The following is a 24,831-nucleotide window of genomic DNA, read 5'->3' as shown; positions in this document are numbered from 1 at the left end:
TCATATTGTGGTTTGAATTTGCATTTCCCTGATGATTAGTGATGTTAAGCATTTTTTTCATATGTTTCTTGGTCATTTGTATGTATTATTTTGAGGAATGTCTATTCATGTCATTTGCCCAGTTCTTGACAGGCTTATTTTTTTTTCTTGTTGATTTGTTCGAATTCATTGTAGATTCTGGATATTAGTCCTTTGTCAGATACATAATTTGCAAATATTTCCTCCCATTCTGTGGGTTGTATGTTTACTCTGATAATTATTTCTTTTGCCATGCAGAAACTTAATTTAACTGGCTCCCATTTATTTATTTTTGTTTTTGTTGCATTTGCTTTTGGGGTCTTAGTCATAAATTCTTTGCCTAGGCCAATGTCCAGAAAAGTTTTTCCTAGGTTTTCTTCTAGAATTTTTATGGTTTCAGGTCTTAAGATTTAAGTCTCTAATTGATTTTAATTTTTTATATGGTGAGAGATAGGGATAGTTTCATCTTCTGCATGTGGCTAAGTTTTCCCAGCACCATTTATTGAATAGGGTGTCCATTCCTCAATTAATGTTTAAGTTTTGTTGAAGATCAGCTGGTTTTAAGTATTTGGCTTTATTTCTGGGTTCTCTATTCTGTTCCATTGGTCTTTGTATCGACTTTTATAGCAGTACCATGCTGTTTTAGTTACTACATCCTTGTAGCGTAATTTGAAGTCAGGTAATGTGATGCCTCCGGATTGTTCTTTTTGCTTCGGACTGCTTTGGCCATTCAGGCTCTTTTTTGGTTCCATATGAATTTTTGGGTTATTTTTTCCATTTCTGTGAAAAACAGTGTTAGTATCTTGATAGGAATTGCATTGAATATGCTGATTGCTTTAGGCATTATGGTCATTTTCATGATATTGATTCTTCCAATACCTGAACATGGGACATACATTTGTTTGTTTGTATCATCTACGATTTATTTAAGCAGTATTTTATAGTTTTCCTTGCAGAGACCTCCTTTGTTGAGTTTATTCCCAGTTTTTTTGTTTTGTTTTGTTTTGTTTTTTGTTTTGTTTGTTTGCAGCTATCATAAAAGTGGTTGAGTTTTGGATTTGATTCTCAGCTTAGTGGCTGTTGGTGTGTAGCAGTGCTACTGATTTGTACATTAGTTTTATAACCTGAGACTTTACTGAATTCATTTATAAAATCTAGGAAGTCTTTTGGAGTCGTCTTTTGGGTTTTCTAAGCATACAATCATATCATCAGCAAACAGAGACATTTTGACTCTCTCTAATTTGAACGTCCTTTCTTTTTCTTGCCTGACTGCTCTAGCTAGGACTTCCAGTAATGTGTTGAATAGAGTGGTGAAAGCGGGCATCCTTATCTTGTTCCAGTTCTTAGAGGGAATTCTTTTCACCTTTTCTCCCATTTAGTATGATATTGGCTGTAAGTCTGTCACAGATAGCTTTTATTTTGTTGAGGTATATTCCTTCGATTCCTAGTTTGTTGACATTTTTTATCATAAATGGATGCTGGACTTTAGCAAATGCTTTTTATGCATCAATTGAGATGATCATATGGTTTTTGTTTTTAATTCTGTTTGTGTGATGAATCACATTTATTGACTTGTGAATGTTGAACCATTTCTGCTACCCTGGGATGACACTCATTTGTTCATGGTAAATTATTGTTTGGATGTGCTGTTGGATTCAGTTTGCTAGCATTTTGTTGAGAGTTTTTGCATCTACGTTCATCAGAGATATTTGTCTGTATTTTTCTTCTTTTGTTATGTCCTTTTGTGGCTTTGGTGTCATGGTGATACCGGCTTCATAGAATGAATTAGGGACGATTCCCTCTTTCTCAGTCTTTTGGAATAGTTTCAGTAGGACTGGTACCAATTCTTTGAATGTCTGGTAGAATTTGGCTGTGAATCTGTCTGGCACTGGGTTTTTTTGTTGGCAATTTTAAAAATTATGGATTCAATCTCACTGGTTGTTATTGGTCTGTTCAGGATTTCTATTTCTTGCTGATTAAAGCTAGGAGGGTTGTATATTTCCAGGGATTTATCCATTTCCTCTAGATTTTCTAGTTTGTATGCATAGAGGTGTTCACAGTAATCTCAAATGGTCTTTTGTATTTCTGTGGTGATGGTTGTAATGTCTCCATTTTCATTTCTAATTCAGCTTATTTGAATCTTCTCTCTTCTTTTAATGGTTAAGATAGCTAACGGTCTATGATTTTGTTTATCTTTTCAAAGAGCCAACTTTCTGTTTCATGATCTTTTTTTTTGTTGTTGTTGTTGCAATTTCTGTTAATTCTGCTCTGATCTTTGTTATTTCTTTTCTTCTTCTAGCTTTAGGTTTAGTTGGTTCTCATTTCTCTACTTCCTTGAGGTGTGACATTAGATTGTCAATTTGTGATCTTTCAGACTTTCTGATGTAGGCATTTAGCCCTATAAAGTTTCCTCTTAGCACTGCTTTTGCTGTATCCCCGAGGTTTTGATATCTTGTGTCACTATTATCATTTATCTTGAAGAATTATTTAATTTCCATCTTGATATCATTGTTAACCCAAAAATCATAAAGGAGCAGATTTGCTTAATTTCCATGTATTTATATGGTTTTATGGATTCCTTTTAGAACTGATTTCTAGTTTTACTCTGCAATGGTCTGAGAAGATATGATATGATTTCAAGTTTTTTACATTTTCAGAAATAGCCTGATGTAAACATATTCAACTGTTATTTGAAAAAAGTACAAAGGCAATTCATTGGAGAACTGATAGTCATTTTTACAAATGGTGCTGAAATATTTGGAAGTCCACAAGCAAAAAACGAACTCTGGTTCATACCTCACATCTTATATAAAAACTAACTCAAAATGGGCTATATATCTAAATGTAAATTTTAAGACCATGGAACTCCTAAAAGAAAATGTAGCAGAAAATCATGGTCTTGGGTAACGTCAAAAGATTCTTAGATACAACACTAAACGCTTGACACATTGATAAATTGTGCTTCATCAAAATTATAAAGTTTTGTGCCACAAAAGATACTTTTAAGAGAATGGGGGAAAAAAGCCACAGACTCAGGGAAAATATATGCAAATCACCTATCTTATGAAGCGCTTTTATTCAGAATATATAAAGAATTCCCTAAACTCAATGATAAGAAAACAAACAATCCAATTAAAAGTAGACAAAATAATGGAACAGAAACTTCAGCAAAGAAGATATATAGGTAGCCGATAAACAGAAACATCATTAGTCATTAGAGAAATATAAATGAAAACTACAACCTCACACCTATTTGAATGGCTAAGATAAAAACAACTGAAAATACCAAATGCTGGGAGAACCGAGAGCAACTGGAACTCTCATATACTGCCGGCAGGAATGAAAACTGGTACAAACACTTAGGAAAACAGGCAGATTCTTATAAAGTTAAACATAAATTTACCATATATAATCCAGAAACCCTACTCCTATGTGCTTACCTAGGTGACATGAAAACTTATATTTACACAAATTCTGGTACGTAAATTTTTATAGCAGCTTTATTCATAAATGTCAAACCTGGAATCAACCCAAATATCCTTCAACTGGTGAAAGGATTAAAAAAAAAAACAAAAAAACAACAAAAAAAACTTCTGGTATATCTATACACTAGAGTAAATTCAACCATAAAAGAAAAAAAAATTATCAATATAGTTAATAGAAAGAGATGAATAACAAATAAACTTTGCTCAGGGAAAGAAGTACGACCCCTCAAAGCTAAATACTGTGTGATTTCATTTATATGACATGCTGGAAAAAGGAAAGTTAAGGAGATGGAGAAGAGAACAGTGCTTGTTGAGGATCAAGGGTCAGAGGAGGTTGACTACAAAGGGAGAGTGATGGGTAATTTTCTGGAGTGATACAACTGTGCTGTATCCAGATTGTTATGATAAACCACTCTAGACTTCTGTCAAAGCTCACATAAGCGTACACCACAAGGAGTAAATTTCACTATAAATTTTAAAGAAATAAAAATATTAACAAGGAACCCAAAGAAATAACTGATAGGTGATCAGTTTTTATACAGAAGTGCATAATACAAGACTAATATTTAGCCTTGTAAAAAAAAATCACCAAAGACTACAAAAACCATTACTTGAAAGTTTTTCAAGTAATTTTTAGGAAACAGGATATTCATATGGTGACATAGTATCACTTCATGTGGAACTTGCAAACAGCAAAGGGAAAAATGTACCTTTGCAACAGAGAGATTTGTCAGTCACTTTCTGAAACTAGTAACCAGGTATTAGTGGGATGGCTTGACACAGTGTATCTCCTGACCTGATGCAATCTGAAGAACACAGCGTTACCTATGACATTTTCTTGCTAAAAATGTGTAACCCAAATCCAATTAATCAAGTCCTCAAATGTAAGTGCCAATATATACAGAAATACACAGAACTAACTATTTACACCACGAAGAAATAATAAGACACCTACCATTCAATGAGACTGGTGTCCTGAAAAATTAAATCATAAAAAGGGCACGGTATGGTTTTTATATTAAAAAGAAATAATCAAATGCAACATCAGAACCTTGAAAACCTGACTATAAAATATACTCTTTGAGAAAATTAGAAAATTTCATATTTGGACTAAATGGTAGGTGTTACTAGGGGATTCCTGCTAATTTTCTTTGATGTGGCCATGATGTTGTAGATAAGTAGCACAATGGCCCTTATTTTTTATTTTTTTATTTTTTTATTTACTTAGTAGACACGGGGTTTCACTGTGTTAGCCAGGATGGTCTCGATCTCCTGACATCATGATCCACCCGCCTCAGCCTCCCAAAGTGCTGGGATTACAGGCGTGAGCCACTGCACCTGGCCAATGGCCCTTATTTTTTAAAAGACACACATTGAAGGATTTAGAGGCAAAGTAACAGGATGTCTCCAACCTGTCAGAGGGTTCAGCCCAAACAATTCTAGTTTCTCTCTTCTATCCTCCCTCCCTCTCCTCCTCTTCCCTTTCCCCTCTGAAACACATACACACAAACACACAAACTCTACATTCAAATAAATTTGGGAAATACTGCAAACCATACCTCCTTGAATATCCACAATGACACTGGTATGCTACTTATGATTCTAATTAGCTCTGCAATTAAGAAACCAATTAATTACATATTTCCCAAGCTTATTTGACCACAGAATTTTATTTTGAATGAATGTTTTGAACAGCACACAAAACTAGTTTCAAGGAAACAGGTCTAAAAAGACTCCTGAAGTGCCTTATACAGTAACTGACAATGGCAAAGGAAGCAGCTTTATAAAAATTTATATTAATTTGAATTTTATTTTCCTTTGAAACCATTGTAATTGTCTAAGTGTAAGAATCAAGAAGACATTTGTCAAAGGCCGTTTTCATTTTTTTTTCCTAAGGAAAAATATTTGGTTTGAGTTGGCTTATTTTATAAATTTCTGGCCATATGGTACATACTATTTTGTGCCTTACGTTTTTTCATTCAGCAATTATGTTGTAATCATATTTTCATGCCACTAAATTTTTCAAAAATGTTATTTTTAATAGATGCCTAATATTTCCATTTTACAATGAAACCATAACTGATTTAACCCTTGCACACATTGTTGTGCAAATTTCAATGTATTTAAGTTTTTGTTATTAAATTTAATTAGGGAATCAGTAACTTAAAAACAAATATCGGACCATCTCTCTATTATTTCCTCAGGATAGATTCCTAGTCAAGGACTCACTGAAGGTAAGCCTCTTGATTATACATTTCCAATGTGTTTTCCAGAAAGGTTATACCAATTTGCATTCATATCAGCAGCATATAGAAATGTCTGTTATCACTACCAACATTAAATGTGGTGAGATGGAGGGAGGTGGAGCGAGACGGCCAAATAGAAAGCTTTACAGATCATCCTTCCCAGAGGAACACCAAACTGAAGAACTAACTGCAGAAAAAATCACCTTCATAAGAACCAAAGATCATGTGAGTGATCACAGTACCTGGTTTTAACTTCACAACACTGAAAGAGGCACTGAAGGGAGAAGGAAAGATAGTCTTGAATTGCCAATGCCACTCCTCATCCATCCCCTGGTAGCATAGACAGAGAATCTGTGTACTTGGGGGAGGGAGAGCACAGTGATTGTGGACATCCCATTGGAACTCAGCACTGCCAGAAAGCAAAACTGGGCAGAACTTAGCCAGCATCCAGGGAGTGAGCATTTAGACCCGCCTAGGCCAGAGGGGAATTGCCCATCCCAGTGGTCAGAACCTGAGTTCCATCAGGCCCTGACACCATGGGCAAAAGTGCTCTGGGGTCCTAAACAAACTTGAAAGGTAGTCTGAGTCACAAGGACTGCAATTCTTGGGTAAGCTCTGGTGCTGTGCTGGGCTCAGAGCCAGTGGACCTGGGGGACATGCCTTCCAGTGAGACATCAGCCGGGACAGCCAAGTCAGTGCTTGTGTTACCCCTCTCCCAACTTCAGGCACTGCAACTCGCAGCTCTGGAAGAGACTATTTCCCAGTGCTTGAGGAGAGAAAATGGAAGAGTAAAGACAAATTTGTTTTGCGACTTGGATACCAGCTCAGCCACAGTAGGATAGGGTACCGAGCAGAGTCCTGAGGCCCCTATTCCAGGCTCTAGTTACCAGACATCATTTCTAGACATACCCTGGCCAGAAGAAAACCTTCTGCCTTGAAGAGAAAGACTCAATCCTAGCAGGATTCATCACCTGCTGACTAAAGGGCTCTAGGGACCTGAATAGGCCACTGTGGTAAACAGACAGTACTTACCCCATGGTGTCTGGGTGAGACTCAGAGACATGCTGGCTTCAGGTGTGACCCAAGCACATTCCCAATATGGTGGCTTTGGGGAGAGACTCCTTCTGCTTAAGGAAAGAAGTGAGGAAAGTAAAGGGAACTTTGTCTTGCAGCTTAGGTACCAGCTTGGCCACAGCAGGGTAGAGCATCAGGCAGGCTCTTGGGGTACCTGATTCCAGGCCTTGGCTTTTGGAAAGCATTTCTGGACCTGACCTGGGCCAGAGGGGACCCCACTTCCCTGAAGGGAGAGATTCCCATTAGACAAATTTGGCAAAGAGATTGAAATAATTAAAACAAATCAAGAAGAAACTCTGGAGTTGAAAAATGTAATTGACATACTGAAGAATGCATCACAATTGACCAAGCAGAAGAAAGAATTAATGACCCTGAAGACAGCCTATTTGAAAACACACAGTGAGAGGAGACAAAAGGAATGAAGCACACCTTCACTATCTAGAAAATAGCCCTAAAAGTGCAAATCAAAGTGTTACTGGCCTTAAAGAGGATGGAGAGAGAGAGGGATAGAAGTAGAAAGTTTATTCAAAAGGATAATAACAGAACTTTCCAAACCTAGAGAAAGATGTCAATATTCAAGTACAAGACAGTTACAGAACATCAAACAGATTTGACCCAAATAAGACTACCTCAAGACATTTAATAATCAAACTCCCAAAGGTCAAGGAAAAAGAAAGGATCCTAAAAACAGCAAGAGAAAAGAAATAAATAACATACAATGGAGTTCCAGTAGTTCTGACAGCAGACTTCAGTGGAAACCTTACAGGCAAGGAGAGAACGGCATGATATATTTAAAGTGCTGAAGGGGAAAAAAAATTTTATCCTATAATAGTATATCCAGCGAAAATATCCTTCAAATATGAAGGCAAAATAAAAAATTTCCCAAGAAAAGCTGAGAGATTTCATCAATGCCAGACATGTCCTACAAGAAATGCTAAAGGGAGTTCTTCAATCTGAAAGAAAAGGATGTTAATGAGCAGTAAAAAATCATCTGAAGGTACAAACTCACTGGTAATAGTAAGCACACAGAAAAACAGAATAAAAGGACACACTGTAATTGTGGTGTGTAAACTATTCATATCTTGAGTAGAAAGACTATAAGATGAACGAATCAAAAATAATAACTACAACAAATTTTCAAACATAAACAGTGTAATAAAATATAAGTAGAAACAAAAGCTAAAAACCAGGGGGACAAAGTTAAAGTGTAGAGTTTTTATTCATTTTCTCTTTGCTTGCTTGCTTGCTTGTTTGTTTATGCAATCAGTGTTATCAGTTTAAAAAAAGGTCATATTAATTTCAAGCCTCATGGTAATCAGAAATCAAAAAATATACAACAGATACACAAAAAATAAAAAGCAAGAAATTAAAACATACCTCCAGAGAACATCACTCACTAAAAGGAAGGCAGGAAGGAAGGGAAGAGGAAAGGGAAGACCACAAAACAACCAGAAAACAAATAACAAAATGGTAGGAGTAAATCTTTACTAAACAATAATAGCATTAAATGAAAAAAGACTAAATGACACAGAATAGAATGAATATAAGGTCCAATGATCTGTTGCCTACAAGAAACACATTTCACCTATAGAGAATGAAAATACATATAGAGGCTGGGCACAGTGGCTCTCACCTGTAATCCCAGCCCTTTGGGAGGCCGAGGTGGGCGGATCACAAGGTCAGGAGATCGAGACCATCCTGGCTAACACAGTGAAACCCCGTCTCTACTAAAAATACAAAAAATTAGCCGGGCGTGGTGGCAGTCACCTGTAGTCCCAGCTAATCAGGAGGCTGAGGCAGGAGAATGGCGTGAACCTGGGAGGTGGAACTTACAGTGAGCCGAGATCACACCACTGCACTCCAGCCTGGGCGACACAGTGAGACTCCGTCTCAAAAAAAAAAAAAAAAAAAAAGAAAGAAAATACATAGAAATGGAAAAAGATACTTCATTCCAGTGGAAACCAGTAAAGAACAGGAGTAGCTATGCTTATATCAGACAAAACAGATTTGAAGATAAAAACTATAAAAAGAGACAAAGAAGGTAATTATATTATGATAAAGGGGTCAGTCAATTCAGTAAGAGGATATATTAATTATAATTATATATGCATCTAACATGGGAGCACCCAGATATATAAAGCAAATATTATTAGAGCTTAAGAGATCGATCGATCCCAATACAATAATAGCTGCAGACTTCAACACCCCATTTTTAGCAATGGAAAAGCGTTCCAGAAAGATGCTCAACAAAGAAACATAACACTTAATCTGCACTATAGACTAAATGGACCTAATAGATATTTACAGAACATTTCATCCAACAGCTGCAGAACACACATTCTTTTCCTCAGTACATGAATCATTCTCAAGGATAGACTATATGTTAGGCCACAAAAAAGTCTTTTAAAAAGTTGAGAAAAACTGAAATTATATCAAGTATCATCTCTGACCACAATGGAATAAGATTAGAAATCACTAAAAAGAGGAATTTTGAAAACTATACAAATACATGGAAATTGAACAATATGTTCCTAAATGACCAGTGGGTTAATGAGAAAATTAAGAAGGAAATTCAAAAATTTCTTGAAGCAAATGATAATACAAACACAACATTCTGAAACCTATGGGATACAGTGAAAGCAGGACTAAGAGGGAAGTTTATAGCAATAGGCGCCTGTATCTAAAAGGTAGAAAAACTTCAAATAACATAATGATTCATCTTAAACCACTGGAAAAGCAAGAGCTAACAAAACGAAAAAATAGTAGAAGAAAAGAAGTAATAAAGAGTAGAACTAAATGAAATGAAAAAAAACAATACAAAAGATTCATGACAAAAAGTTGTTCTTTGGAAAACATAAAATCAACACACCTTTAGTCAGCCTAAGAAAAAAGAGAGAAGACCCAAATAAAAATGAGATTAAAAGTAGACATTAAAACCTATTCTACAGAAATTCAAAGGATTGTTAAAGGCTACTATGAGCAACCGTATGCCAATAAATTGGAAAACCTAGAAGAAATGAATAAATTCCTAGACACACACAACTTATCAAGATTAAACCATGAAGAAACCCAAAACCTAAACAAACCAATAAAAAGTAATGAGATTGGTGCCGTAATAAAAAGTTTCCCAGCAAAGAAAAACCCTGGACCCAATGGCTTCACTGCTAAATTTTACCAAACATTTAAAAAGGAATGAATACCAATCCAACACAAACTATTTTGAAAAATAGAGGCAGAGGGAATACTTCCACACTAATTCTATGAGGCCAGTATTATCCTGATACCAAAACCAGACAAAGATATCAAAGAAAACTACAGGCCAATATCCCTGATGAACATTGATGCAAAGATAATAGCAAATTGAATTCAACATATTAAAAAGATCATTCATTATGACCATTTGGGATTTATCCCAGTGATGCAAGGATGGTTTAACATAAGGAGATCAATCAATGTGGTACACTATATCAACAGATACAAAACCATATGGTCATTTCAATTGATGCTGAAAAAGCACTTGATAAAATTCAACATTCCTTCATGACAAAAAACCCTAAAAAATGAGTATAGAAGGAATACACCTCAACACAATAAAAGTCACATATGACAGACCCACAGCTAGTATCATGTTGAAAGGGGAAAAACAGAAAGCCTTTCCTCTAAGATGTGGAACATAACAAAGATGCACACTTTCACCACTGTTATTCAACATAGTACTGGAAGTCCTAGCTAGAGCAATCAGCCAAGTCAAATAAATAAAGGGCATCCAAATTGGAAAGGAAGAAGCCAAATTATCTTTGTTTGCAGGTGGTATGGATCTTATATTTGGAAAAACCCACCAAAAAACTATTAAAACTGATATATAAATTCAGGAAAGTTGCAGGATACAAAATCAACATACAAAAGTCAGCAGCATTTCAATATGCTAATAGCAAACAATCTGAAAAGCCAAGAAAGTAATCCCATTTAAAATAGCTACAAGTAAATACAAGTATTTATTTACAAGTTTTTATTTATTTATTTATTTATTTAAATACAAATATTTAAAATAGCTACAAGTAAAATAAAATACCTAGGAATTAACTTAATCAAAGAAGTCAAAGATCTCTACAATGAAAACTATAAAATATTGATGAAAACATTGAAGCAGACGCAAAAAGTGGAAAGATATTCCATGTTCATGGATTGGAAGACTCAATATTTTTAAAATGTCCATACTACCCAAAGCAAACTACAGATTCAATGCAACCCCTATCAAAATACCAATGACATTCTTCACAGAAATAGAAAAAGTAATTGTAATATTTACATGGAACCACAGAAGACCAAGAATAGCCAAAGCTATCCTGAGCAGAAAGAAGCAAACTGGAAGGATCACATAACCCCACTTTGAATTATACTACAAAGCTATAATAACCAAAAGACCATGGTACTGGCATAAAACCAGACACATAGATCAGTGGAAGAGAACAGAGAACCCAGAAACAAATCCATACATTTATGTTGATCTCATTTTCAACAAAGGTGCCAAGAGAATACACTGGGGAAAAGGACAGTCTCTTCAATAAATACTCCTGGGGGAACTGGATATCCATATGCAGAAGAATGAAACTAGACCCCTATCTCTCACCATATACAAAAATCAATTTGAAATGGATTAAAGACTTACATCTAAGACCTCAAACTATGAGTCTACTAAAAGAAAATGTTGGGGAATCTCTCCAGGACATTGGATTGGCAAAGATTTATTGAGTAATACTCCACAAGCACAGGTCAAAAAGCAAAAATCAGCAAATGGGATCACACCATGTTAAAAGCCTTCTTTACAGGAAAGGAAACAATCAACAAAGTGAAGAGACAACTCACAGAATGGGAGAAAATATGTGCAAACTATCCATCTGACAAGAGGCTAATAACAAGAATATATAAGGAGTTCAAATAGCTGCTTATATATAGGATAAAACCTAATAATCTAATTTTTAAACTGTGCAAAAGATCTGAATAGACATTTCCCAAAAGAAGGCATACAAATGGCAAAAAGGCATATGAAAAGGTTCTCAATATCACTGATCCTCAGAGAAATGGCAAATCAAAACTACAATGAAACATCATTTCACTCCAGTTAAAATGGCTTTTATGCAAGAGACAGGCAATAACAAATGCTCGCGAGGATATGGAGAAAAGGGAACCCTTGTACACTTTTGGTGTGAATGTAAATTAGTACAACCACTATGGAGAACAGTTTGGAGTTTCCACAGAAAACTAAATGTAGAGCTACCATATGATCCAGCAATTCTACTGCTAGGTATATGCCCAAAAAGAAAGGAAATAATTATATCAAAGAGATATCTATATTCCCATGTTTACTGTAGCACTATTCATAGTAGCCAAGATTTGGGAGCAACCTAAGTATCCATCAACAGATGAATGGATAAAGAAAATGTAGTACTTATACACAATAGAATACTATTCATCCATTAAACAAAATGAGATCTTGTCATTTGCAACAACGTAGATGGAACTGGAGGTTACTGTGTTAAGTAAAATAAGCCAGGCACAGAAAGACAAATTTTGCATGTTCTTATTTATTTGTGGGAGCTATAAATTAAAACAAACTCATGGAGATAGAGAGTGAAAAGACGGTTACCAGATGCTGGGGTGGAGGATGAGCAGAAATGAAGATGGTTAATGGGTACAAAAAACAATTAGAATGAGTAAGATCTAGTATTTAATAGCACAACAGCGTGACGAGAGTCAACAATTTTTTTTGTACATTTAAAAATAACTAAAAGAGTAGAACTGGATTGTTTGTAACACAAAGAAAGGACAAATGCTTGAGGTGATGGATACTCCATTTACCCTGATGTATTATACACTGCATGCCTGTATTAAAATTCTCATGTACCCCATAAATATATACACCTGCTATGTATCCACAAAAATTAAAAATAAAAAATAAATGTAGTGAGATGAACAAACTAACTCTTTGCTAATATACAGCAAATTATTTTTAGATGCGCACTGGTCACTTATAAGTCTTTGGATTATATGTTAAAATTATTTTCTATTTTCCTAATAGGAGTTAGTATTAATTACTTCATTGCATGAGTTCTTTACATGCTGATTATATTAATTCTTTGTCAAAGTTTTCATTGGTCTATCTTCCAAAATTTTTTCATTACTTTTCTGTTTAGAAAGTCCTATATTCAAAAATCATCAATTAACTATTAACTTTTATGATTTCTTTTCTTTTTAAAATTATTTATTTTTATATTTCATTCACTGTAATTCAAAATCCTAACCAAGGCCACTCTGTTTCAGATGTACTAAGTGGCCATTTGAGAGACAAACAAGTTCTACATACTTTTGTGATTTTTCATGAATGGAAAGAAGAGACTGCTTTAAATTCTGAAAATACATGTGTAGGAGGAAGGAAAAAAAGGGAAGAAAAAAAACCTATGATTTTGTTAAAATAAAAGGTCAGATAGCAAAAGTAATTCAGCACAAACTCTGGATCATTTAGTCCTAGCAATCTTCTACTGTGAGGAGTTTTAGAACGTAACTCCATACTCACAAAGTAGAAGCTAGATTTTTTCAAACCAAGCAACTAGTTAGACAGAGGTAGAAACAAAACCCTTGGCTTCAAAATAATCCCAGAAATACTCTTCTCACCAAGCGAGTCTTACAGCATCTGATGTGTAAAAATCTTTTTTTTTAAGTAAAAATTATTCATTTCTTAACTGAAATGTTTTAAGGGTAAGAAGAAAAAATATAAAATAATTTAAAATAGGGGTAGTAAAAAATTTTAAGTTGTTTCTATTTCTGTTCAGTATACTCTTGAGTTATTTTTACAAGAAGTTTTTTTAAGAATAAGATTTAAATTTATGAAAAATCAACACTACTATCAGATGACTTTCTGAAATCTCTCAAGGTAGCCTGTGTCTTTTTTGCTTTTTGCCTGTTAGTATATATTTCAATGCCATTTATTGTTAAACAGGACAAATTAATATTAATGACTTATATTAACTTAATAATAAATACATTCTTTATTAAGGAAACATCTCAAAAATCTACTCCAACTTTCTTCTGATTCCCAAAATGTAAGCCCTTCCTTTGTACCTAGATTCAAGTCTATAAAATTGCTCCAAAATCACCAGGGCCATCAGAGGGTGCTTTCATCTGCAGATCTTCCATGCTCATGTCTCTGAGCCCAAATTACTGAGGGAAGTCATTATTTTCTTTCTCTTTCTAAAAAAGACACCTGTACTACTAGTACTAACTTCCTGTATAATTACTGATGGGGGCATATAGCAACCCTTTAGAAACAAAACTACAAAAGGTAAGCTTGTCTTCTTGCATTTCCTTTCTCTTACTACGTTTAACACGGGAGGTTTTCTATGTCTCACATTCAAATATTCTCACTCGGGCTGCCTAATTTTTCCCTCTGATTTTCCATCACTCTTTATGAAGGCTTGCTACTTTAGAATACACATTTTCTTAACAGAAGATAATAATCAGACGATGTCTCCCAAATATAAGTCCAAATCTTTCCTATCATGCTGTGTTCTTTGGCTCTTTTGACTTTATTTGAAGTCAGCCTTGAAGGGGATAGAGATAGGCTGTATGAAGTCCATGCTGAGAAGTTTTGCCCTGCCCTACTTGTCCTGTAATATTTCATGGATAGCCCAGTGGTGATTAAACCCGTGTGTACAGGAATAATCATGAGAATTTGTTTAAAATATAGGCTCTGGGGCCCTTTCCCCAGATTTCAGGATTCCATAGCTAAGGCATGCTTTTGAATGATTGTGATACTGGCAGTCCACTGACTATATGTGATACAGTGATTACAAAAATGGCTACAATTCTCCACCTCTCCCTCTATCCATAACCATTGCACGTGACTTTGCTGTTCCTCCAAGAGGTGGAGACTATCTCCCTATCCCATGAATCTGGGCTGGTCTTGTCACCTGCTTCAGTAACAGTATACAGAATACAGTGGAACTGACATTGTGCCAGCATAAGACTTGTTTATTTCTGCACTCTCCTGTAAACCTTATGCTGTGGCCTGGTGAATAAGCCCAGGCTAGCCTGCTGGCTGAGGAATGAGGCGTGGCATAACACCACCATCAGTCAGGCAGGCATGTAGAAGAAGCCATCCTAGAGCAGCCAGACCCCAGCAGACCAGCGCAGACACCTTAGCTCGCTAGCCAAAATCAGCTAAGCCCAGCCCAGCTGCTTCACATACTCATGAGCAAGAACAAATGTTTACTGTTTTAATCCACGAGTTTCAGGGTGATTCTTAACACAGTGATAGATTACTGATACATCATCACAGTTCTGAAACTCTTCACCTGAGAAATACAGATTTATGCCTTCTTCTCCACCTTCATAATTTAGGCTTTCCTTTCTTGTTCAGGTTACTGCAATATAGTCTTCCAACTTGTCTCCCGCTTGTTGTCATTCCCCACCTCCATGCACACTGTTGCTACTAAGACGGTATTCCTTAAAGTCAGAAATTATATTGTCATAATTTATGTACTCTCATCATCTAGCATAATGCTTGGTACCCGATTGGTGCTCAATCTTGTTTGCAGAATGACTGCTACTACCAGATTCTTTTAACAGAGCTCTGACCACATCAGTGTCCCATGCAGAGCTCTACTGGCATTTACACCACACACTAAATCCACTTTCCACTTGGTCTATTTAATTCTAGGACCCCTGTGATCCGGACCCAGCCTAGCTTCCCACTCTTCTTCCCTTTCTTCTCTTATTGTCCATTCAAAAGTGAGGGCTGGCGGAACATGACCCTAACTTCTATGCTGATATTCAGACTTCTGCAGAGAATGCCCGTCCACAGCTCTTCAAGTTCTACACATTCTTGAAGGTCCAACTCAAATGCTATCTCCTCTGTGAAAATCTGATAGTTCTAGGTATGAAAAAGCTCACCATCTTCTCCCTACTTCTAACACTTAGCTTGAGCCTCTCTTAGTCACCTGATGCTAGGGTTACCTGTGTGGTATCACATCTAGTAGGCATATGCCCAAACACAGATTGTTAACTTTTTGAGGGTAGGTTCCAACTTTTACCACTCAGTGTTCCCTATTGTACCTACCATTGTACATGAAACATAAAACTTTAACAAATGCCCTTTAAATGAACAGTTGATTTTTAGTCGCTACTCAAACAATAAAAACAGTAATACCCAAACTCATAATCCAAACCTAGAACAAACATGGCAAAATATATACAGTGTTTTTTCAGATATCAGTTTATAAAAGAATCTCCTGGAAAGCCTGTTCAAAATACAAATTTCTAGGCTCTACCCCCAGACAGATTGGTTCAGCAGAAGTCAAATCTGAGCTTGAATTCTTAGCCTATGTGATGCTGAGGGAGATCTGTCGGAGGTTTATGGGCAATATTTTGATACTTAGTGACATTGAGCCTTCTTTACAAATATGAATTCCAAAGAAAATCTCTCTTTTTTTTTATCATGCATCTAAGAATTTTAAGTTTCTTGACTTTAATGCCAAAGCATCAAGTACAGCAGGACTATAAAAAGAACCACTTTAACAATACATACGCAGTCTGGCACCTTATTAGCTTAGGTTGCTGGGAATATGGCATCACACCCCATTCTTTGTAATCACAATCTGCACACATTTTTCATCTACATATCCTTTTTCTGAACTGTTTAAAATTTAATTTGCTACAAATAGCCCTTTTTCAGGCTACCTTACCACATGAGGTATGCTTTAAAATAACTGAAGGGCGCAAGACTCCTAGACTCCTACCTCGGTCCCAGAGGCTGGCTTGTAATGCTCTCTCGAGCTGTTCTTCTTCACTCAGTCCTGCTGTGTACGTGTCATAGTTCCCGGGTGCTTCTTCATAGTGATCCGGCCTGCCATGCGGATAATAATCCTGATATCCAGAGCTGCCTACAGGCACAAGGAAAAGGTTCTAGAACACAGCTATGGACTGTTGTTTTATACTTCCTGTTTTGTATAAGCAAAGACAAGCGAGTAAGGCATAACATTATTTTAGGTATAATAATTATCCTCAAAATAAGAAAACATGCCAAATGGTGATTGTCTTGTTACTGTATCCTCAGTGCCCACCATGGGGCTGGACATGAATGAGTCCTTATGTGCTAATGAGGAAAGGAGATATTAATTCAGAGGGTAGTCAGAAGTCCTGGGGAAGAGACTGGAATGAGCTATTGACATATGGAGTGGATTCTTTCAGCTTAGAGCTATTCAATACTTGGAGAGTTTTCAGTGAAGTCCTGGCTTGAGTCAAGAGAATGGTGGAAACAATAGCTAATAAAGCCTTATTGTCTTGTTGCTCTATACAATAAGGGGCAGACCAATGTTTCATGCAGATCCCACAGAATACTTCAGACAATACCAACATTAAGATGCAGCCAATTTCTCTGTAATTGTAATTCTATGTCAGAGATTATAGTTCCCCCCCAAAAAATGGTTTCTAGATAAAACAAGAAAGAAGAGATGACTTCAAAAAAAAAAAAAATGGTTGCTAGATAAAACAAGAGAGAAGAGACAACCTGGTCATTAAATAATGCTTTAGGTACCAAACTTAGGTACACCATTAATAAAGGTCAATAACAGGGAAAAGTTCATTTTTGGAAGATACTTCCATTGATCTTTTCAGTTGGAGTTTATTCCTTACATTTTCTTTAACTGCCAATAGTTAGAGAATTTGTTTGGAAGAGATTTTTGTTCCCCACAGAAGGTTACCAATCTCATTGTGGCATAAAGAGAGAGAAGTAAAATAGTCTGTTTGATTTTTTCTCTTCTTTCCTGCCATTATTATATTCTTTGAAGTTGATGTTTCAAATATTTAAATAATGTGGTTTGGGTTGTTGATGAAGATTCCTAACCTTTGCTATGAGTCTTTGTGACAGATCTCCATATTATCCCACAGAGTACAGCAGTACAGGCCTGAGTTGGAGCTTTAATAAGGCTACAGGAAAAAAAACACAATCCAGCTAAAAGAGGAACACTGAATGGCAGAATTGCATTAATTGAGATTTCATGCTCAGAATTTTTGATAGTTGGTCCTGAGGCTATTTTAAAATTTACTGTTGTATTCTTTATGAATATTTTCCTAATATGCAGGATTAAAAGGGAAACTGTAAATCAGCACTCTAGTAGACTTCATTTTCATATAAACAACGAATGACAAAACACACTAGTTTTTAATATAAATATTGGTCATGAAAAGTAGTTATGTCTATTGATATTTTTAGAACAGCTTTATTGATACATAATTGACATCCATACAATTTATCAATTTAAAGTGTACAACTCAGTGGTTTTTAGTATGTTTTAGAGTTGCACCATCATTACCACAATCAATTTTGGACATTTTTATCATCCCCAAAAAGAAATCTGTACTCCTTAGCTAACAATCCTCACCCTCCCATCCCTTCTCCAGCTCTAAGTAAGCACTAATCTACTTTCTGTCTCTATAGAATATGCCTATTCTGGATAGCTCATATAAACAAAATCATGTAATATGTGGCATTTTGTGTCTAGCTTATTTCACTTAGTATATTTTCCAGGTTCATCAATTTTGTTACATTTATCGGTACTTCATTCTTTTTTATGGGCAAATAATATTCCACTGTATGGCTTATACCACATTTTGTTTATCCATGTGTCAACGGATAGACATTTGTATTATTTCTACCTTTTGACTGTTATGAATAATGCTGCTATAAACATTTGTGAGCAAGTTTTTAGGTGGACATATGGTTTCATTTCTTTTGAGTATATACCTAGAAGTGGAACTGCTGCGTCACATGGCAATTCTGTTTAACTATTTGAGGAATCGCCAGAATGTTTTCCAAAGTAGCTGTACCATTTTCTATTCCTACAAGCAGTGTATGTGGGTTCCAATTTCTCCACATCCTCACTAACACTTGCTATTATTTGCCTTTTTATTCACAAACATCCTAGGGCATATGAAGTGGTATCTCACTGTGGTTTTGATGACTAATAATGCTGAGTGTCTTTTTATGTGCTTATTGGCCATGTGTATATCTTATTAGAGAAATGTCTAGCCAGATCTTTTGTCCATTCTCAGTGATTGTGAAAAAACTCTTCTAACTTGATTCTATTTTACTGAACGTCCTTGAAAGTAAAAGAAAAAGGAATAATTTAAATAAACATTAAATAAAACGGTTTAGGATTTTGGAGACTAATTCTGAAAAGCTTTGCCCCAGTGCAGTAAATATTAATGAGGATTTACTAAATACCTCCAATAACCCAACTTTCATATTTTCTCTCACCTGTTTCCCATGTCAAAATATTAACATTATTGATATTTAGAACAGGAGAAGGAGACAAGTACATTTTCCAAATCCTCACAATGGCTTAAAACTGAACTTGGATCTTAATATGAACACTTATTCTTAAACTGGTCTCTATCCAATAGAATCAGAAAAATTTAGCCCCCATTGCTGCATTGGGGAACACCCAACCAGCCAGTTTCAGACCTTGAGAGTAAAGGAGACTGTGGTAGTGTTTTCACAAATCTTACTTTTCATTCCTTATTTTAAAAAAAAAAAAAAAAGAACTTTCACATGAGGACAAATGGTAAAAACATAATTAATACATCTTCTCCACAAAGAATCAAAGAAAGTGGCAACCATTCTGCAACACTAATAGAATATTTATAGAGACGTCACTGAATAGCATGGGATGCTTCAGCAATCCCTGCTTAGAGAAACTGCCCAATTCCCTATGAATGCCAATTATTTTACTGGAATACAAAAAGTATATTGGGTAATTTCCCACATGGCTCATTATCACTTTCAAACCCATGTGGAAAGCCATTCTGTTATGTAAGATCTACGCAGCATTTCTACCTATCCACCCCCAAAAATGCTCAGTTAATTCAAAAGCCAAAATAACCCAAGGTCTCTGAATATTTGCTCACCACATAGAAACTGTATATCTACCTAGAGTTTTAATTGCCAGATACACATGCGATGATTTGAGGCAACATTTTCTTGATGTAGAAAAACATTTTTATTCATGCTATTTCTTATTTTAAAATAATCTGGCAGTTCTTCAATGAAATAAAGTCAACAACTCTAAACATCTGAATATTATAAAAACAAATTTGGTACTTGTCAGACAAAATATGGGGAAAGAAAATGGGAAAGTTTTGGTGCCTTAAATCAGAAAGACCAGTGTGGCTAAACGTTCTATATCATCAATCATAGATCATCAACAGGACCCAAAATCTCATCAGTATCTATTATAATGAGAACAGATCTCCTCCTGTAGGACCAAAAATTTTCTATGGATGTTTCACTGGCCCAATCAGATGTTTTAAAATCTTCATAATAAACATTCCTGGAAAAACCTAGCAATCAAACAATTAAGATAAATAAATTTAAATTATGTCCTGAGAGGAATACTAGTTTAAATTTTTTTTTTTTTTTAGTTATATACTTAGGCTCTGTAGTAAAAGAAAATCTGGTTATCATTATTCTATTAACTACTCCATCTGTTCCTTATACACATACCAGGATTTCATGGCAAAGGAGATCAAGAAACACCACCAAGATCAGAAAAATTGGTAACAGCTTTTTAAACATTCATGAGGTTCTTTGACCTATAAAGACTTTTCCAGCTAAGGACAGCCATATTAAGAATAAATCATTACTTGTAAGATATACATATGCTCTCATAAAAGTTCCCTAGATGACCATTAGCATAGCCACCTGGCCTTAAGTAGCTCTGCCTTTGAAGAAATCCAATCACTTCAGAGAAAGGCATATAACTATGGTAATTTTACAGAGGTTAAAAGAGGTAAAAAGGGCTTTTTATTATTTTCGCCCTTAATTCTCTGGTCTGTGTGACTGTGCTTCTTCCACATAAGAAGGAAAGAAGCTGTTCTCTTCAGTCCTCTTTTTTAAAAAATAGAAAATAAATCGAGTGCAAAAGAGAGAGAAGACAGTAAGTAGAACTGCCCTATTTTGTAAGGTTAAATTGGCAGAGTGTCAATCTCATATCCTTACACAGTAGAAAAGGCAGGAGCTAGGAATAAGATTCTATTGGAACACACCTATACCCACTTGTTTACACATTGTCTCTGGCAGCTTTCATGCTACAAGGACAGGTTAGTTCCAGCAGAGACTATATGGCCAATAAAGCCCTTGATGCCTGAAATATTATCTGTCCGGTCCTTTAAAGAAAAGGCTGCTAGTCTCAGCTTTAAGCTATAGTGGTCCTCAATTAATATAAACAGAAACACATCTTAGTCCATTTGGGATGCTATAACAAACAGCCATAGACTGGCTGGCTTAAGCAATAGAAATTTCTCACAATCTGGAGGCTGGAAGCTTGCGATGCCAGTGTGGTCAGTTCTGGTGACGACCCTCTTCCAGGCTGCAGACTGCTGACTTCTTGTATCCTCATGTGGCAGTGAGGAAGCTAGAGAGCTCTCTGAGGTCGCTTTTATAGGGACATTAATCCCATTCATGAGGGCCCTACCCTCATGACCTAATTTTTTCCCCAAACTCCTACCCTACTAAAATCATCACATTAGGGGTTAGGGTTTCAACGTATGAGTTTGGGGAGAGGCACATTCAGTTCACTGCATTAAGACATGAGTGTTCCAATGGCCATGGCTAACACCTGGCTGCTGGGCCTGATCTAAAATACTACCGTGTAGCCACCCCAGACTGGAACGCAAAGGCTTTAGCCTAAAATAGGTCTTACGCTTTTAACAGGAAGTCTTTTCTATCTATTTACACAGACACTTAGAAAAATACATTCTTCCTCATTAAGTCACATGGCATTTGTTAGAGGCACGCCTATTTTAGCATCTGACGGTATGCAAGGGTTCCTGAATATACACGGGATGGGCCATGGAGAACTATACACCTAAACCCAACTTCTAACACTTTCCCAGCAGCAGAGTCTCAGACTGAGACTCAAAGCACCAAGGTCTAATATGAATCTTATCACACATGAGAGACCTCATACCAATCATACCATGTTTTCATGCCTGAGTTACCTCCTTCCCTGGCCTTCCCTACCAACCCCCACAAATATGCTCCCTAGGCTACCCTCCATCTAGCTTCCAGGCGTGTTAGAGGCACAGTTACACAACATGTGAATGACCCTACCACAGCAGAAACTAGTAGTATCCTAAAGTACTCTGTAGAGCTGAACACTATAATTTTAAAAATAAGTTAAAATTTATTAAATGAAATAAAGTGCCTACCTGAACTATTAAAGTAGTATTGCCGTCCTGGGTAACCAGCACTGGAGGAAAAACCGCCTAAACATAAAAGAAACAAACATTTTAATGGCAGCCATAAAGCTTTAAATGCTAATTGTTCCAGTAATTAGGAAGTTCTCTGGGACAAAGCCCAAGGTCATTTCAAATGATTTCTAAACACTTATTAAAATAAACTCCCTTTTGTTCGGGGGCCAGCCCTAACTGGAAAAGAGTGTGTGTGTGTGTGTGTGTGTGTGTATAGTGGAAAATGAAACCCTAATTTACACTCACTGAAGTTCCTTAGTCTTTGCCTGCCAAAGTACCAAGCCTCGGCTTTGATGTCTCTGTACAAGCAGAGACACTCTGGCTAAATGGAGAACCTTCCTCAAACAAGGTGTTAGGAGAGCCATCCTCCTTACCCTTCCTAGGGGACTTCACTCTTTCTTGTCCCTACAGAAGGCAGTAGGACTGTCTACTCAGTCAATTTGGCATGGCTGAATGAAATGAGAGAGGGAGGGCCAAGGGCCACACCCTCAGGGTGACCCTCCTCTTCCAGGAGGCATCAGACAGCAGCTTCCACATGCTGGGTCGTTTTCCATGGGGTTCCTGTGTCCTTCAATTCTCAGCTCGCAGAAAAAAGGCCGAGTTCGCAGGCTGTTTGCAAATTGCACTGAGTGTTCTAATTTTCCTATTTAATTTGCTATTGTATTTATTACTTTGAAAATGGAGTGGTGTAGAAATAAGTCTCCACTTATTTTTTAAGGCTTTTAAAACTAAGAGTTTAAATATTATAATTATGGGGAAAATCCTCTTTAAAAATTAAACAAAGCACTTGCTTAAATTTCATAACATGTCTGCAAAAAGCTTTACTAACCGCTTCATCATGAGACACAGAAAAAAGAAACAAGACATTAAACTCCCGAGAATCATCTCTTTTATCAGTACTAATGAGTATTAAATTGTATTGAAAATACAATAAAACTGGACATTTTCAATAAATGAAGCTCCCACTGCCTCCTCTAAGTACGTACAGTGGAAACACATTAATAAGCAAACGCGGGAAAATAAGGATCTGCTTAGATGCAACACAGCCTGTAAAAATCAACCAAAAATGAACACGACCTGCTAATAAAGGTGCCAGTGCAGGGCCTGGAAAGCTTTCTACTATCATGAATATTATATGGTTCTCAAGAATACCAGTCATCAGCACAAACTGTGAAACAAATTATTTATGGTTCAAGAAAAGGTAAAATAGTCTCAGAAGACTTCCCATGAATAAAAGATGAAATAGTGGAACTCAGTCTATAAAACGAGTGTTTGCAAACCAGTTTTCTTACAAGTCAAAATGAGAATCGCATTGAAAATTAAGAGGTCTAAAAAATACAAGTATTTCTAAATGAAATATTTTCATTGAGTATCAATTTGAAGGGAAAAACAAAATTAAAAAAAGCAGGAGCTAAGCTTCAAGCAATAACAGACTTGGTTTGGCCATGCATGAATATATGGCTCATCCACCAAGGACCCGGTCATCAGTCTGAATTCTTTAAAATACTGGCCATGCACTTCAGTCCAGGCTTTGTTTTCTTTTTCAACTTTGCCTTGCATGTATATTAATTCATGGACTATTACAGAAGAATGCATTATTTTAAAGGCACTTTAGTTCTCTGCATTCTTTAGGAAATTGTGGTTTTCTGCGGGTAGCATTAAGGTTGAGGGTATAAATATATACTGATATTTGTCCCCTAAGAAAGTATCAGATTCGAAATTTAAGTTTGCAGCCTCTTTTGTGGAGCAATGTAAGGAACTGCACTGGTTGTTTTACGTTTTGGTTTAAAAAGAAAAACCGGCATATTAGGGAATTCTTGAGCTGAACCACAGGGAAACTTGGGGTTGCTTCTGTTCACACTAAAATTAACATGAACTTCCAACCTGTTGTCATGCCAAAGGTGTTTTATTCTGTACCTGCACATGCTTCCATGATTTTCTTCAGAGGCCCTTGAGTGTACATTAGTCCAACAAGAATCCCAGCCAGATGCCCAGCGAAGGAAGTCCTAGGAGGGAAGGAGACCCTTTGTGAGTGTTTGTTCTGCTGCAGATTAGAGACATTCTGTCTTCTCATTAGCCCAGTGCATGTCAAATAGTCACAGTCTGCAGGCTTTGTTCCACATCACGTCTTTTATGCTAAGCAGCATTTAACTCAGTCCAAAGAACAACATCTCCTACCTTAAAAAAAAAAGTACAATGAATAACAACCACCACATGTTTAAAATGCAACACCCCTCCTTAACCAGGGGAAGTGGGTTGTCTCCTCCAGAGCAGTGGAAGCATTTGGTCAAGACAAGTCATTACATCGCTTTCCGTTTTTTTTCTGTACCTCTTATCACAAAACATAAATGAAATCAGTTTTCTCTGTTTGGCATTAAATCTGGAATTATCCAGCCATTGTGAGGGATGATGTCTATCTGTGCTATGGCAGGGCAGACTGCTGCAGTTTTCTACACCATGGATGAGTGAAGCAGAGAGCAAGCGAAACCCAGCAAAAGGAACTGAGATGCCCACCTGCATCCACCAAAGTTGTCTTCATGTGTATGTTTCAGTCACTCAGAACAAAGAAACATACATTTAAATTTCAAACTTGAAAGATGAGTTAGGGCATGAAAGTGTTTGCGTTAGGGCATGACAGTGGTTTAACTCTTCTTAAACTGGCATCTAAAACCGGCAATTACTTGTAAGATTTATTTTCAGAG

At 36.3% G+C, this 24,831-nt stretch overlaps 1 protein-coding gene across 13 annotated transcripts in view; it reads right to left on the bottom strand.

Moving 5' to 3' along the window:
- RHBDD1 (rhomboid domain containing 1) overlaps positions 1–24,831 on the bottom strand; it is a 194,741-nt gene that overhangs the window by 66,918 nt on the left and 102,992 nt on the right. For 9 of the 13 annotated variants that reach the window (XR_008546715.2, XR_008546716.2, XR_010149904.1 and 6 more), the window contains 3 exons: positions 24,047–24,135; positions 22,088–22,144; positions 16,618–16,761 (listed from right to left, as the gene is read on the bottom strand). Coding sequence is in view for 10 of the 13 variants with exons in the window: in XM_016950599.4 (XP_016806088.1) it covers positions 16,618–16,761; positions 22,088–22,144; positions 24,047–24,135 (290 nt within the window). In the remaining 3 variants the exon portion in view is untranslated. Of the gene's footprint in view, positions 1–10,881; positions 15,326–16,617; positions 16,762–16,796; positions 17,807–22,087; positions 22,145–24,046; positions 24,136–24,831 lie in introns of those variants that run through there. The other 4 variants (XM_016950604.4, XM_063790846.1, XM_063790845.1 and 1 more) reach the window with 2 other exon arrangements.

Source organism: Pan troglodytes, chromosome 13, assembly GCF_028858775.2.
Source record: "Pan troglodytes isolate AG18354 chromosome 13, NHGRI_mPanTro3-v2.0_pri, whole genome shotgun sequence".
Lineage (NCBI taxonomy): Eukaryota > Metazoa > Chordata > Mammalia > Primates > Hominidae > Pan > Pan troglodytes.
The sequence above is the reverse complement of the archived record's forward strand: the minus strand, read 5'-3'. Positions and strand labels throughout refer to the sequence as shown.